We start from the raw sequence: 12650 nt of genomic DNA, 5'->3' as shown, positions 1-12650 counted from the left end.
TTCAAATTGTTTTTTTTATATGTATTACTATACAATGTATTTAACAAATTAAAATTGAGTTAATTATTTTAATTAATTCAAATTAAATTAAATCAGAATTAGAAATTATGTAAAAAAAATTAATTAATATATAATAATTCAAAATAAGTTTAAAAAATTAATGATCTACGTATTAAATTGTACGAACAATTTATAAAAATAAAATTTTGAATATAAAAGAACAAACAATCATATTGAAAGTCACTCTAAATAGTAAATACGAACTCATTTGAGTTTTTGATGAGTATTGAAGCAGAACAAATCGATCGAACTAATGAAATGATGTCGGAAGAAACTCAAATATTATGGGTGACAATTAAACTTATCCTTAGCCGATGATGGATAAACAACGCCGAAAAATATCATGTCTGATGATAATAAACCATGTATATATATAGCCGAGTGAGAAACTAATACAAATAATGTGAAGATATTTATAAGAAAAATGATTCTAAATCCAATTATTTTGCCACATTTGTTGTTAAGAAAATGACACACCAACTCTGAAATGATCATCAATCCAATTAGAATCCAATTAGAGAGTACAGTAAATGATTTACGAACTGTTAAAAATATTATTTGAATTATAAAAATTCGAGACGAAAATTTCAATTTAACTTATAAAAATACTAACTCAAGTACAAGTGATGAGAAAATGAACAAATTACAAATTGATACTTAAAAAAAAGTCAAGAAAAAATAACTTTTCAACTATCAATAAAAAATATATATATATATATATATATTATTTTTGTACAATTTATTGATGTTTTAATCTCAAAATAAAAATGAATGATGTTATGAAATATAAGATTAAGAAAATACATATAAAGGATATAGTTATTCACTAAACTTTATCATAATAATTGTTATTTTTATTTTGATTGTATCTTAAATTGTTAATCTCACCATTTTATTACAATAACTATGAGGACTAACCTCAAAGAGTAGGAAAAGGAACAGCAGCCCTAGTGAGAGAATCTCCTCCATCCAAAATCTACACAGACGAGATGTCTCGAAGAGATGACGACCGAGGTTACTCTGAATCTAGACGCCATCAATCCAAACCCGAACGTGATTCCAGGTACCTTTCATTCTCCTCTTTCAGATTTCTCTATATTTTCCCCAAGATCTCCGACTTCGCTCATCATAGATTTCACTTCATAGCAGTTTAGGTCCATTTGCTTCTATGAATTCTGCAGAATGTGTAAAAAACTTAATCGAATCGATAACCGTCACCGTAGTTTCATGATAGATTTCACTTCATACCAGCTTAGGTCCATTTGCTTCTATGAATTGTACAGAATGTGTAAACTTAATCGAATCGACAACCGTTACCGTAGTTTCATGATAGATTTCACTTCATAACATCTTAGGTCCATTTGCTTCTATGAATTCTGCAGAATGTGTAAAACTTAATCGTCACCGTACTTTCTCCATTCGTAAATCCGCTACCTCGATTTGTCCATGACAGCTAGTAGAGAAAATGTTATGTTGAATCCTAATATTTGAACAGTTTTTACCGATTGTTTAGTCCTGAGGAATTTTCAAGCGCTATCCTAGTTAATTCTTGATGAAAACTGTTCGTTTGTAATTTGATGATTGATTAATCGTTTTAGATGAAGATTTGTTTTGCAATTTCTTAGTTCCTAGCTTAGATGTGTCTCTCAATAGAGACTTTGGATTTAAGACTCGTGAAGAAGTAGAGTAAGCAAGAACAAGATAAAGAATAGAGAAGAGTTTAGAGACTCATATAGGAGAAAATAATCAAACTGAAGAAGATACCATATTGCATTAGAAGAGAAATTGTTTAACAATGAAGCTAAGATTTTCTATCTATCTTAGAATTTGTTGTAATGATCCTGCTCAAGAAGCTGTAATGATCTTGTTTAATAACACTCCAACACTAATAGAATAGTAACTCAAACAACCAGAATTTGAGATTAAGAAATAGGTAGATTCGTAGATCGATAGAGAAAACAGTTATTGATAGGCAGAGAAGAAGACCGAGGCTCAATGGCCTAAGGTTCAAATACAAGAGAAAAGACAATTCATGTCAACTAGAACTGATATTGAGCCGTTGTTTCAGCTGGCTCCCACTGGTAACAACTTCAGTTTTGCTAAGTAATTGGTATTTTGTAGGTCAAGTGACATTAGTAGTCTCTTATGTAAGTTATTTTGCTTATAGAGGAAGACATAGTTTTTGTTTGCAGCTTCAATGTTAACAAAAGCCATAAAAAACTGAACAACCCATTTAGGATATATCGACATTGCTTGACAATCACGAGAGTCATCATTATATTTCGCGTGTAATTTTCTTTTCTTGTCAGCTTAAGTTTCAATGACAGTGCTTTGGATTTTGGTACAGGATCTAATCTTAACATCAATTATGTTTCTAATATAATGTTCTTAGTCCCAAGAGATCGAAAAGAGATGTCAAAATAGCAACTGAAGATTCAGACCGAGACCAAAAGCACCATCGACGGTTACAAGATGCATTGCCCCTTGATGACCCAAAGTACCCGGATTCTAAGTTGGAATCTGGAGCTGGGAACAAAAAACCTAACAAGAAGGATGATGGACAACATAAAGAAGGTCCGACTAAGCATTCTTCGGATCGTTCTGACTTGAAGTCATATTCTCAGGTGGTGTGAACTAATTGATTTTTTTTATGCAATTCCAACTTGTTTGATATGTGTTATTTGATATTAATCAACAATCTCAATCTTTCATATCTTTTTACTCAAATTACCTGATTTTTTGTAACATATATCATCAAACAAGGTTATTTGGAAATAACCACCATTTAGAAATGATTCAAATAACCCTAGATCAAACAAAAAGGCCCAAATAATCATTGATTTGACATTTTCTTCAAATTTCTAGGCTGTTGATTTTGTTTGATTTTTACAATGAAGTTTATTTCTTAGCTTCAATAAGAAATAGAATCATCTGTCTGCTATTAAACTAAATTTTCTAGGGCTTGTTTTGCAATGTCTTGTAACAGCACGACGAGCACCGTGGTAATTCTGGGCGCGACAGAGCTTCAAAGGGTAAGATTCCCCAATACTAAGACCCCGGAGATTACTCTTTCAATAAATATTTATATCCATTTTGTTTTTCTGAAAAAAGATGATGGAAGGTGGAAGGATTCTTCAAGGAGGGGAAAGCTTGACGACAGGAAACCAAACAACCGAGTTTCAGTTTCAACATATGACTCGAAACTAGGAAACAGTGATAGATCAAGACATAGGAGTGACAAAACCGATCAACCACCATTAAAGAAAAGAACTTTTACAGAGAGGAAGGTTTCGCCAACTGCCAATGAAAATGGCGGTAAAGAAGTTGTTGGTCAGAGGAATGAGAGGGAAAGGCGGGATGATAAGAAGAATGGGGGTTTTCAGTCTAGAGGTTGGTTTGGTGGCGGTGAAAACAGTTATTATAATAGGGGAAGGGATAATAGTCGACAAGGTGGTAGTGGCGGCGGTGGTTATAGGGGGAATGGGGTTCGAGCGGTTGAGAAATGGAAACATGATCTTTTTGATGAGGCTAATCGGAGTCCTAGCCCGAAGAAGGATGAAGATATGACGGCTAAGATTGAATCACTCTTGGCGTCTTAACGATTTTGGTTAGTTTCCTTTCTTTTCTTTCAGTGTTTGTAATTGTTTACTTCTTTTTTTTCCATCTTAATGCAATTTCTTGTTTCGTGGAAAAATTGTTTAGTAATGACTGTTTAACGTTTTAATTTTGGATTTTTAAGAAATATTGTGTTGAAATCTTTCAACTGATCTCATGTAAGAATAGTTTTTTCTTTGACAAGTTTTTTTGAACTTGAAATAGCCTAATGGGATAATAGTTTTCTTCAAATCATTTTATTTTTGTATTTAGTGAAAAAGAATTGTCATATAATTTTTCTTTTGAACAAAATAATCACTTTTTCATCAAAATTGTATTATTAAAGAGAGAAAAATATTTGAATAGGGGTATGAGTTTTGGGACGATTATCTATCATTACACATTCTCAAATCTAACAGGAATTTCTATTTCGTTTCAATTAATATCTCATTTTTCTTTTATATTAAAATTAAAATTATAATGAGAATGCTTGATCAAATCAATTAGAATGAATACATTATTATTTCTCCAAAAACAAATATATAAAAAAAAAAGGTTATGTCGCCCATAGAATTGTTCTAATTTTTGCAATTTAGAGGATGTGTAAAATTGATATTATTACATTATGAATTTGATTAAAACAATAATATTCACAATTAAATTACACAATCAATAAAATGTATTTACTATATACATTACACTTTCAGATTAATGCATAGTAAATACATATATACAAGTAGAATAATGAAATGAATGTGAATGTGAATTTGAATTAGAAAATAATCATTTTTTCGAATAAGCAAACATCATCTTCCCATACGGATCTTTAACGACGGGTCCTCTGTTTTAGACTTCCTGATCGGCGATCGGCCACCACGAAATCCGATTGAATGCGGTGGTGCGATGAGTCATCCGAGGAATCTCTGGCCGGCGCCATTAACCGGTGGTAGCTACGGTTGGATCCTTCAGAGAAGAATTGGTAAGTATGATGTGGCTTAGATTTCTTCCACGCGTTTATAAGAATCGGAATCAGACCTTCCATATTGCTCTTTAAATTGAATTGCTTGAATATTTTGATGATTTGTTGTTGTTCATAATGAATGGTTTTAAGCTTTGGCTTGAAGAAGATGACAAGTCGATAACGATTTAATGGATTTTTGGATAAGGATTGAAAAATAAGTCACATGTTTTGACCTAGCCTAATTTGAATAGATTAATTTAAAATTTTGTACCACAAAATTTGTTCATTAGTTAGAATTTGAATAACTAATAATTTTAACTATTTTATGTTTTGGCTCTTTTTATTTTAATTTATCATTTGACGTTTTTCTAATTAATTTTTATGTCCTTAAATAAAATGATATTTACCTACTTTTGAATATATTTTTTTCTTTTTTCTTGAATAGAAAATTTTTAAAAAAGATAATTTTGTGTATGATTTACCAATTTGAATATACTCATTTTAAATTACTCAATATGATTCAAATTGCTTAAAATTGTATAATGGGTGAAAATAGTTTAAAAAATGATATAATTGTTATTTTTTTTACGAATGTAATAAATTATTTCTGAAAAATAAAATAGTGCATTAGTTTGGAAGAAAGTCTGAAAGAACTATGAATATTTCGAGCATTATGTCACCCAATTTAAAATTCGAGTTTTTATTTTGATCAACAATTGAGACTTCATTTTTCTTTTCTGTTTTCAATAATTAGTAAAAATGTAATAAATTAAAAAATAAACCCAAAAGAAAAATAAAATGAGAGCATTTATCATTTATATGATAGTAAAAAATGAAAATCTAACAAAACATTTTAAAATAATATTTTATAGAATATGGTAACAAATTACTATAGTTATAACAATCACTTAAATCAGTTTTATTGAGTAAAATAGTTTTCACTTTAAACCAAACAAATAAAATTTGGAAGTTTTTGCATATGGTTAATTGTTTTTCATTTAAAATTCTCACGTGATTGAATTAAGATTTAGGGTTTATATATTTGACTTTACCTCTTAATTGTTTATTCAATTCAAACAAATCCAAGTTTTAGACAGGTCATATTCCATATCCCAGTTAAAAAACCATGATCTCCAAAATCTCTATATATATATAATGTATTTTTAAAATGTCAAGTGGTTGTTGGGTAATATTCTTTTTAATTTTTTTTAATGAATTTTGAAATTATATAGTTGACTATTACAAGAATAAAGTATAATTAGTGGTGCTGTTAACAGTTTCATTTCTTTGTTTATTTATTTATAAAACTAATGAAAAATTCATATTTATAACGTTTTTAGTGAAATCAAATATTATATTTTAATTTTTTTTATAAAAAATAATAATTATAAATTAGGTTAAGACCACTAGTACCATTTGAAAAATTATATGAAATTTGTGACAACTTTTTAAAGTCATATCAATAATATAGTAATTGTTTTTATTACATAAAAAAATATTATCAAATAAGGGTTAATTTAAAACTTAAATAACAATAATTTATTTATTATCACATTTTAGTTGGATGCATGTAGTTCATATATTATTCATATTATCACAATGATATATAAATATATTTGAAAATTAATATTTGTAACAAAGAAATTTAGAAGAAAAAAAAAATACTTATCAAGAAAATACATTAAAATTAAGGCTACTCGGATAAAAATAATTTTATATTAACTTATAATATAAAAAGAAATTAAGACAAATATTGTGTAGAATTAAGACAATATATACTTAAATATGTCAAAATACTATCCACCAAAATCTTTATAATTCTAGAAACTTTGAATTTAAGATTTAATTTAGTTACCATAAACAGACTAATTAGATTGCAAACCATTATAATATTTTTAGAATTATTTTTTTCTAACATTTCTATTTTGTCTGGCCAATTTTTAGTTCTTATTTGAAATGACATTACTAGTTAATTTCTAAAATAATTTTCTTTATAAGTTCAAATTTAAATGACATGAGTAGTTTTTTTTATATATAAAATTAGCTTCAAAATTCTATATTCATCAGATTAGATGTATCACATATGAGATTAAAATTTTATTTCAATATTTGTTCATATCCAATTAATAATTAATAGTTGACAGTTTATAAGCTAATTTTAATAATAATGAAACAATATTAATTAAAAAATATCCACATAATAATAATTTAAAATAAATTTCTTATTAAAGTGATTATATATATATATATATATATATATATATATATATATATATAATTTGTTCTAACATCATAATTTTAATTAATATATTTTTATTACAATATAAAATTAATCTAATTATTTAAATAAATAACATATTTGATTAAATTTTTTAGATGAAGATGAGTTTTTTTTTTTTTGTTAATTTTTTCTAAATTAGTAAAAAAAATTCAAGTCACATTTTTAACGTAATTTTTTTGACACCCCTGAATAGATCACGACAAACAAATCATATTTTTCGATTTGGATTACGTCGGTACATTGGTTTAAAATAAAACTAGAAACCAAACCAGTCCTAGAATATTTTTCAAATAATATTAGACAACGGTTTTAACGATCATCCCGCATTTTCCGGTCCACTGACTAATTCCGGTTCCGACCGCCAATTTTCAGAATATCTTAAAAACCCATCAAAATCACTTCTTTCTCATTTCCATCCTTTTCGCCCATCAAATTCTGAACAATTCTTTCTCTTTCCACGCTAATTCAAACCTAATTTTATATAATATTCATCACCCATCTCGTCTTTGTTCTTATTTTCATCTAAATCCTGAAAAAAAAATCAATTCCCCTGTTACATTTCTTGAACAAAATGGGTTCATTGAAATCTGGGGTTCTGTTAAAGCTCGTTGAAGATATGAAATCAGAAGGATTAGATTCTGAAGAAGTTCGAAAACCCGTTTCGTTGCAGATCAGAAGTATAATCCCTGTTTTGGAAGGTGATAATCTCTGGCCAAATCGTGGGTTTTATTTGAAAGTTTCTGATTTATCAAACGCAATGTATGTTTCATTGCCTCAAGAACAAGATGAGATGATCTTGAACAATAATCTTCAACTGGGTCAGTTTATTTATGTTCAAAAACTTGAGGCAGCTTATCCTGTTCCTATCTTAAATGGTGTAATGCCTGTTCCTGGTCGGAGACCTTGTGAAGGTTCGCCGGAGGATATTACTCCGATGACTAATTTGGTTAAGTTTCTTGAGAATTCTGAATTAGAGAAAGGGGGTTATGAAAAGAAGAGTTTGATTCGTGGGTTTTCTGAATCTGAGTCGTGTTTGATTGGGAAGATTGATGATAAAAGTAGGGAAGAAGATCAAAAGAGTGGAAACTTTGAACATGACAGTTCTGATTCAGATAGTCCCAAATCTTTTGTTTCTTTTTCTTCTAGGAATTCAAAGAGAAGAAGTTGGATTGATTCTGAAGTAATGGAAGTTAAAGAGATCTTAGAATCATCAATATCTAGTAACAAGTCAATTCGATCAAAAACTCGAAGTAGAAGTGCTGGTGTAAGTTTGTAGTTTCTGTCAAGAAATTTATTTGAAAGTTGAAACTATAGAATGTAAGATTAATTTTGTTTTTCTTAAAATAGACAGGTTTCTCCTTCGAGGTCATCGAGATACGACAGTTCGGATGATAATTCGAGCATTTGTTCGAGGAAAAGAACAGTGATTTCGTCTGCGAAATTGGCTAAGCTTTCAACCCCAAAGGGTGGAAAGATCCCTTTGCCGAAAACTAACCATGTTGATGAGATTTCTAATCTTGGTTCATTATCTACATTAGTTAACAATAAGAAGTGTATGGATAGTATGGTTTCATGGGAATGTCTTCCTATACCCTTGTCAAATCTTGGAAAGGTATATTAGTTGAGGTTTGAAAAATGTTTTTTGGATTAGAATTTGATTGTGATTAGGGTTTTCAATTTTGTAGGATCTGTTTAAACAAAGAGATGCAGCTTTGGCTTCTGCTGTTGAGTCCTTGCAAGAAGCTTGTGCTGCTGAGAGAGTGATCAAATGCTTATGGTAAAGAATATCTTTAGCTTTTTTGACTCTCACCCAAAATAAATGAGCTTCTGCCCACCCAAAAAATAATAATTTTTGTAAAGTAGAAATGTATGAATCCCTATTTTTCTTTTTAATTTAGTGCACTATTTTTTTCTCTATTTTTTAAAAAAATGACATAGATTTATGTACTCGTTTGTTCATAACTTTTCCTTTTATTTTCTTAAGTCCATCCAACTCTAATTCTAAAAACGCTTTAAATTGAAGTAATGTCATGATTGTAGAGGTGATGCTAACTTATTTTAGAGAATAAACACTATTTTAAAAAATATATTAATATAAAATGATAGGTTGTGGTATCAAATAAAGGCATGTGAATTAGTTTGATTTTGTGTTAAAGAAAAATCCTTTATTCTCTTTCTCACTTTCTTTACCTTTAATTTTGGAATTTGCAGCATATTTTCAGATCTGAACATGCATGAGAATGAGGATGCCCAATCCCATATAAGAAAGTTCTTCAATCTTCAATGTGATTTAGACAATACCAAACTGATAGTTCAATCATTAACAAACATTAGTCCAGTAAGAACATCAGAAACTGAAATGAACAGCACAGCCTCAATCAAACGAGTCCTAGACCTAGCAGTCGAACGCAAAAAGAATGCAACATCATGGATCAAATCCGCCTTAGAATCAGACCTCTCCCCATATCCACCACCATCAATATCATCATCATCTCCATCATTATCATCATCATCATCATCAAAGCCCACAAAACCATTTCCAAATTCAAACAGAGCAGGCACAAAACCAAAGATCATGTGTGGTGTGAACAAGCAGTGGAAACAGAGAGAATTCGCGGTTCTAGATGAGCCTAGTACTACCAGTTTGGGACTGGGAAGAACACCTGAAATGGCTAACTTGTTGCATGATTTGAGTAGAAAATGGTTCATGGGTTATGTAGAAAAGGTATTGGATGAAATTGATTTGAAGATGAGATGGACAGAATCTGAAACTAGGATTGCTGGATTGATGTATCAGATTAAGAGAGTTAATGATTGGTTGGATTGTATTAATAAAGAGGAAAATAGTACTAAAGATCAAAGGAATGGTGAAGATGATGATTTTGTTGTGGAAGATTCTGAAATGGAAGCTTGTGGAAGGATTAAACAGAAGATATATGATGTTCTTTTGAAGCATGTGGAGAGGACTGCTCTTGCATTGGAGAATCTTAACTATGGTTCTTCTCATTATTGAGTTTTTTTTTTTTTTGTATCCATTTATTTGATATGGGTTTTATTCTAAACTGAAAACCCAGGTTAAAAAAATAGAGAATGAGGAGACAAATGTGACTCCTTTTGTGTAAATTGCATTGGTTGCTTCCAATGGTTTATTGTTAATAAGGAAAGTTCCTCTTTTGTCCATTGGATGATCTCACCTTCTTGAAGAGGTTTATGATTTTTATATGTTTTTTAATAGAAGAATCCAAATCTTTTGATAAATTGGGGAGAAAATGTCTTTCTTTAGTTTTTATAGATAGTTCGAGTGTTGTTTTAGTTTGAACATCGATAGTTTGCTTGTATTTAAAAAACAACATTAGATAGGATCAAATATAAGATTGAAGGGTCTCTTTACATCCGATAAAATTGGAAGATCAACATGTCCCTCCGCAAGGACGAAACGCACAAATCGAGAAATTGTCCAATTTTTTTTTTAAGATCAAAGGTGACGGGTTTGATTCTCACTTAGACCGTTATAAGTTGAAGTGAATGTCATGACTGTGAGATCGTGCTAACATCCTATGTTCAAACAAGAAAACGAGTTTTCTTAAAAAGTAAAATTTTGTACAGTCGTTTTTAAAAAATATCTAAACAAAATGTAGGAGTGATTTTGTTTTATTTTTTATAAAAAATATAGTTGAATTAAATTTAGGGGAAGATGGATAAAGAAATGATATATAATTTTTTAAGAGTTCTTTCTCTTGAGGGAAAGTCTTAAAACACCTATGATCTCATTAAATTTTATTTTTGTAGTGTTAATTTGTATATTTAAATTTAGATGAAAAATAATTGATAAATTTATAAATCTGTCTATAATCTATATATATATATATATATAATGATGCTTAATTTTGAAAGTGTCCGGATTGTCAGGTCGAGAGCTGTGTGGTTAATTTAAATATATATGTGAGAATAAATGGATACTTGGGTCGAATTCGGGGTTGACCCGCCCATAAACTTAAAACGGTTAATAATAAAATAAAAAAAACTATATTTATGTTTGTGTTCGCAACTAACCAAAACAAGTACAAATTTTAAACCAACTAGGCCAATAACACTTTATATTTTAAATTCAACACCAAATTTAATGAACGTGGAACGTTGTAACAATATATTTTTATTCGTGTGCATCGCACGAAAATCTTATTAGTTAAATTTAATTTTGAAACATTGTAAGATATATAAACATATAAGTGTTTTGAAATGGGATACTTTGTTATTTATGAGGGGTAAAATAGTATATACACAACTCTTAAGATTTAATAAAAGGAGTGCTTCATACGGGCATATTTTATTATTATTATAATTTTTTTTGTCATATTGCCATTTATAATAATTAATAACATACACGTGATTATTCATTAAACAATTGGAGTATGGAATTCTATGATTTTGTCAGATTTATTATTATTTTTTATCATAGTAAAAACAAATCCTAATAATAATAAAAACATTGTTTACACTTATTATTTATTAAATATCACCTCTAAAATTTATTTTTAATAAAATGGGTAAAAACTATTAAAAAAACTATTATTATATCATTTAAAATGTTATTCAAAAATTAATTATGTTTATAACTTTGAAATTGTATCATATACCTTTACAATAAAATACAAATTATTTTGAGACATGTCACACTTGACAATGATTCTCAATAATATAATTATAGATAATTCTATGAAACAAATCATTAGATTTTATGTAAACCAAGTTGCTAATTTTTAATTAATTTTTCACATTACCCATTTGACCCAACAAATCTCACCTCTTTCCTTTCTATGAAATATTATTTGTTTCTATCTAAGCTACATATTTTGTATTTTTCTATTTGAATTATTTAACTTAAAAAAATAATCCTTATACGCAACCATTAAAATCTACTAATAACTTTGTCCCCCAAAAAAGAAAGAAAAGCCATCTTTGATGTTGGATTATTTGAAAATTTTAATTAAGTTATTTTTAGATGAAAAAGTAGGTTATTTAGTCTTTTAATTTGTTAAATGATTATAATATTTTTTATTTGAAATTTAAATGTATAAAAATAAAATAATAATATTTTAGTATTTTATTAAATGAATTAAATGACCAAAAAATGTGATAAATGAGTCTAATAAAAAAAATCCAAAAAAAAGCTAATATATCAAATGGGCTCTAAATTCTAATTGTTCATTTGATAATCTTGGAATTTGGAATTTGGAATTAAAGTTTTTAGTGTTAATCAAATGTGGGCGTTATTTGATTTTTTTTAGATTAAAAAATGATCCAATAGATAAAAAAAAAAACTCACACAAAAAGCAAAACAATTTTTTTATCCTTTTATATTTTTTATATATTTTTTTTTATTTAATCAAAATTGTCAGTTACATGAATATATATAAAAAAATAATTAATAAATAATACAAAATAAAATTTACCAAATCAATCCAAACAATTAATGATCTAAGTATTAAATAACAAAATTTACAAAATTAAAATTTTTAAATAAAAAAATCCAATAATAATGAAATTTGTTGATGATTATTTAAAAACGAACTCGTTAAGACAATGAGAGTTAAAATAAAGCAAACGACTAAATTAATAAAACGATGTCGGAAGAATATCTACCAAATATTGATAAGCAACGTTGCAAAATATTTTATTAATCATCTAAATATATAACCGAAATAGTAAGAAACTCGTATAAATTATACGATGATACTTGTAATTGATCCTCCA

The 12650-nt window shown here is 28.2% G+C and overlaps 2 protein-coding genes across 3 annotated transcripts; both read left to right on the top strand.

The window, feature by feature from the left end:
• The first annotated feature begins 971 nt into the window (after window positions 1-971).
• On the top strand, window positions 972-4707 carry LOC124942038 (translation initiation factor IF-2). 2 transcript variants are annotated; one of them, XM_047482445.1, is made up of 5 exons: window positions 972-1123; window positions 2453-2684; window positions 3047-3092; window positions 3172-3667; window positions 4505-4707. In XM_047482445.1, exons 1-4 carry the CDS (start codon window positions 1050-1052, stop codon window positions 3657-3659), a joined length of 840 nt encoding a protein of 279 aa, XP_047338401.1. In that variant the 5' UTR covers window positions 972-1049; the 3' UTR covers window positions 3660-3667; window positions 4505-4707. The 2 variants fall into 2 exon arrangements, with proteins under 2 accessions (XP_047338401.1, XP_047338399.1); XM_047482443.1 differs by lacking the exon at window positions 4505-4707 and having other exon boundaries at window positions 3172-3868.
• A 2689-nt stretch (window positions 4708-7396) lies between these two features.
• LOC124942763 lies at window positions 7397-8693 on the top strand. The gene is made up of 3 exons (XM_047483318.1): window positions 7397-8160; window positions 8248-8508; window positions 8582-8693. Exons 1-3 carry the CDS (start codon window positions 7468-7470, stop codon window positions 8675-8677), a joined length of 1050 nt encoding a protein of 349 aa, XP_047339274.1. The 5' UTR covers window positions 7397-7467; the 3' UTR covers window positions 8678-8693.
• The last annotated feature ends 3957 nt before the right edge of the window (window positions 8694-12650 follow it).

The sequence above is a fragment of the Impatiens glandulifera genome, chromosome 6 (assembly GCF_907164915.1).
Source record: "Impatiens glandulifera chromosome 6, dImpGla2.1, whole genome shotgun sequence".
In the NCBI taxonomy this organism is placed as follows: Eukaryota; Viridiplantae; Streptophyta; class Magnoliopsida; order Ericales; family Balsaminaceae; genus Impatiens; species Impatiens glandulifera.
Note: the sequence above shows the minus strand (reverse complement) of the source record. Positions and strands in the feature narration are given on the sequence as shown.

Excerpts from the sequence above, each read along its gene's own strand:
- LOC124942038 (XM_047482445.1), top strand. The coding sequence starts at position 1,050 with ATGTCTCGAAGAGATGACGACCGAGGTTACTCTGAATCTAGACGCCAT. Across the intron at positions 1,124-2,452 it reads AAACCCGAACGTGATTCCAG|TCCCAAGAGATCGAAAAGAG; the intron begins GTACCTTTCATT and ends TAATGTTCTTAG. Across the intron at positions 2,685-3,046 it reads ACTTGAAGTCATATTCTCAG|CACGACGAGCACCGTGGTAA; the intron begins GTGGTGTGAACT and ends GTCTTGTAACAG.
- LOC124942763 (XM_047483318.1), top strand. The coding sequence starts at position 7,468 with ATGGGTTCATTGAAATCTGGGGTTCTGTTAAAGCTCGTTGAAGATATG. Across the intron at positions 8,161-8,247 it reads CTCGAAGTAGAAGTGCTGGT|GTTTCTCCTTCGAGGTCATC; the intron begins GTAAGTTTGTAG and ends TAAAATAGACAG. Across the intron at positions 8,509-8,581 it reads CCTTGTCAAATCTTGGAAAG|GATCTGTTTAAACAAAGAGA; the intron begins GTATATTAGTTG and ends TCAATTTTGTAG.